This window comes from Cajanus cajan, chromosome 4, assembly GCF_000230855.2.
Source record: "Cajanus cajan strain Asha chromosome 4, NIPB_CcT2T_4, whole genome shotgun sequence".
Taxonomy (NCBI): Eukaryota; Viridiplantae; Streptophyta; class Magnoliopsida; order Fabales; family Fabaceae; genus Cajanus; species Cajanus cajan.
In genome coordinates this window covers 15,385,144-15,388,928 of record NC_138520.1, presented here as the reverse complement: position 1 = coordinate 15,388,928, position 3,785 = coordinate 15,385,144, and the positions used below count along the sequence as shown (strand labels likewise).

Sequence of the window (3,785 nt, the reverse complement as noted above, 5' to 3'; positions counted from 1 at the left end):
AGATGTGGTTGTGGTTCTTCACACCTATGACCAGGGGTGAGCACGGCCCGAGATTGTTACATGAGTATCGTGACCTTGGTTAACATGTCAGGGGTGAGCACGACCCTAGGTTAGGGGTAACGTGACCTTGGCACAGTGTTATATCAGGGGTGAGCACGGCTCTGGATTGTTACGTGGGTATCGTGACCTTGGTTAACATGTCAGGGGTGAGCATGGCCCTAGGATAGGGATAACGTGACCTTGGCACAGTGTTATATCAGGGGTGAGCACGGCCCGGGATTGTTAAATGGGTAGCGTGACCTTGGCATAGTGTGAAGTGCAAGATTTATGATGATTGGTTTGATTGAGAATTATGACGTGATGACAATGCATGATTGATTGAAATACGATATGTTGAAATATTTACGAATATTAAATAATATATTGTGTTTTCTTATGTGCTATATATATAGATGTTTTCTTTTCTCACCGTGCGATTTGTGGATATTTTAGGTGAGGAAGATCTGGCTACGAGTGGTATCTAGAATGCCAACGGTTGAATTGTCGGGATGCTCTGATATTGTGACATCGGGGCAAAAAGGATTTTTAGAACATAGGTTTTTATTGTAAATGTTATTTTGAAAATAATTTGAAAACTCTTGCATTTCATTTTTTGTTATTGTGGTTATTGAAGGATAATTTTTAAGATTCTCATGTGAACCCTTTTACCGAAATTGAAAAAATTTATTTATAAGTTTTTATTATTACAATATATATGTTGGGGTAGTAAGGGTGTCACATTTAGTGGTATCAAAGCCTGGTTGATCCAATCGGCCGTGAGTTATGAGTCTACTATGCTTGTTTGGTAGATAATTGATGAAATGATTGATTGTGAAATTTGTTGATATGTTAGTTTGTTGTTTACTTATAATATAATTGTTAACTTTTCTGGTGATCAGAAAAGTAATGGCAGGAGGTAGGAACGATCGTGCAATCGCTGATGCCCTACAAGCGATGGCTCAGGCTCTTGGTAATATGAACCAACAACCAGAGATAGATTGGTTGGAGAGATTCCAACGAAATAATCCGCCAAGCTTCCGTGGGGGTTATAATCCTGATGGAGCTGCTGACTGGATTTTTGAAGTGGAAAAGATATTCCAAGCTATGGGATGTCCTTTGATACAGAAGGTGACTTTGGCTGCCTTCATGCTTTCTGGAGAGGCTGGCATCTGGTGGCAAGGTGCTCTGCAAAGAATGATAGTTGCAGGTACCCATGTGAACTGGGAGAATTTCAAGCAGCTATTCTTGGAGAAATACTTTCCCCGAGATGTAAGACATAAGAAACAGGTGGAATTCCTTGAATTGAAGCAAGGAGAAGATTTTGTGGCTGATTATGTGACTAAGTTTGAAGACTTGGTTAGATTCTGCCCTATGTATGATGGTGTGGGCAATGAGGAGGAAAAATGTGTGAAGTTTGTGAGTGGTCTTCGCCCTGAGATTAAACAAGTTTTCAATTATCAAGGGATTACTCACTATCACGAATTGGTAAACAAGTGTCGAGTATATGATGAGGATAACCGTGCTAGGGTAACTCATTATAAGAGTGGAGGACCCATGAGGAATAATAAGTTTGGGTCATCTAGTAAGGGTAAACCTTACACCAAGTTTGTCGGGAATTCGAGTTCTAAGGTGAATAATCAAGGTTCTGTGCAACAAAGAAGCCAAGTTCCCACGGCTAGCCAAACTTCTAGAGGAGGAAGTGTGGGTTCTGTTTCACACAACAACTGCTACAATTGTGGGAAGCCAGGTCATAGGGCATATGAATGTCCGTTGCCTAGAGAAATAACATGCTTCAAATGTCAAGAGAAGGGACACAGAGCTCGTGATTGCCCCAAGAAAAAGACAACAGAGGTTGGAGGGAGTGCTAGCAAACCTCGAGCGACAGGAAGGGTGTTTGCCTTGAGTGGTGCTGAAGCTTCACAATCCAAAGACTTAATCCAGGGTATGTGTTTCATTAATGGAACTCCTCTAATTGTTTTATATGACTCTGGTGCGACTCACTCTTTTATATCACATGCGTGTGTGTCCAAATTAAAATTCCTATTTCTTCCTTGTCTTTTGAGTTAATAGTAGAGACACCAACTAGTGGTTCAATGTCTACTTCTGAGGTCTGTTTAAAATGTCCTTTGATTATTGAGGGTAGAGATTTCATGGTTGACTTAATTTGTTTGCCTCTAAGTCAGCTAGATGTTATTCTGGGTATGGACTGGTTATCTTCCAATCATGTCCTTTTGAATTGTGCTGATAAATCTATTGTCTTTGGTGAGCCTGTTGAAAAAGTGAGTAAGGATTATTTGACTGCCAACCAAGTTAAGGTATCTTTACAAGAGGATGCCCAAGTGTACATGTTGTTAGCTTCTTTGAATTCTGAGAGTAATGTTTTGGTGAATGAACTGCCTGTTGTGTGTGACTTTTCGGATGTCTTCTCTGATGATATGACTAGCTTACCACCTAGAAGAGAAGTAGAATTTTCCATAGACTTAGTACCAGGTACAAGACCTATTTCTATTGCACCTTATAGGATGTCACCCGTAAAGTTAGTGGAGCTTAAGAAACAAATAGAAGACTTGTTGGAGAAGGGGTTTGTGAGGCCTAGTGTATCACCTTGGGGAGCACCCGTACTATTAGTTAAGAAGAAGGATGGTAGTATGAGATTGTGTGTAGATTATCGCTAGTTGAACAAGGTGACCATTAAGAATAAATATCCATTGCCTAGGATAGATGATCTTATGGACCAGTTGGTGGGTGCTTGTGTATTTAGTAAAATTGATCTTAGATCGGGGTACCATCAGATTAGAGTTAAGGGTGAGGATGTACCTAAGACAACATTTGGGACTCGTTATGGACACTATGAGTATCTAGTAATGCCTTTTGGTGTGACAAATGCTCCTGCAATTTTTATGGATTACATGAACCGAATTTTTCATCCGTATTTGGATAAATTTGTAGTTGTCTTCATAGATGACATACTAGTTTATTCCAAGACTAAAGAGGAGCATAAGGAACACTTAAAGGTAGTACTTCAAACTCTCAGGGAGAGACAACTTTATGCTAAGTTGTCTAAGTGTGACTTTTGGCTAGAGGAGGTGAGTTTCTTAGGACATGTGATTTCAAGTGGAGGTATAGCAGTAGATCCATCAAAAGTTGAGGCAGTGCTTAAATGGGAGACACCTAAGTCAGTTAGTGAGATTAGGAGTTTTCTTGGATTGGCTGGATATTATAGAAGATTCATAGAGGGATTCTCTAAGTTAGCATTACCCTTGACAAGTTTAACTAGGAAAGGAGTTGTGTTTGTATGGGATAGTAAATGTGAGAATAGTTTCCGAACCCTTAAGGAGAAGTTGACTAGTGCACCTGTTTTAGTGTTGCCTGACCTTAGTAAGACTTTTGTGGTTTATTGTGACGCTTCTAAGATGGGTTTGGGTGGAGTGTTAATGCAAGAAGGAAAGGTCGTATCTTATGCATCTAGGCAATTGAAAATACATGAGAAGAATTACCCCACCCATGATCTTGAATTAGCAGCTGTGGTATTCACACTTAAGATTTGGAGACATTATTTGTATGGTTCAAAATTTGAGGTGTTTAGTGATCATAAGAGTCTTAGGTATTTATTTGACCAAAAGGAATTAAATATGAGACAAAGGAGATGGTTAGAGTTCCTTAAGGACTATGATTTTGATCTTAGTTATCATCCGGGTAAAGCTAATGTGGTGGCTGATGCATTGAGTAGGAAATCTTTGCATTTG

The 3,785-nt window shown here is 39.6% G+C and overlaps 1 protein-coding gene across 1 annotated transcript; it reads left to right on the top strand.

The window, feature by feature from the left end:
* The first annotated feature begins 300 nt into the window (after positions 1-300).
* Positions 301-2,298, top strand: LOC145957029 (uncharacterized). The gene has a single exon (XM_083073262.1). The coding sequence runs from the start codon at positions 946-948 to the stop codon at positions 2,104-2,106; it is 1,161 nt and encodes a 386-aa protein (XP_082929388.1). The 5' UTR covers positions 301-945; the 3' UTR covers positions 2,107-2,298.
* The last annotated feature ends 1,487 nt before the right edge of the window (positions 2,299-3,785 follow it).

Coding starts and splice junctions, on each gene's coding strand:
- LOC145957029 (XM_083073262.1), top strand. CDS start 946: ATGGCAGGAGGTAGGAACGATCGTGCAATCGCTGATGCCCTACAAGCG.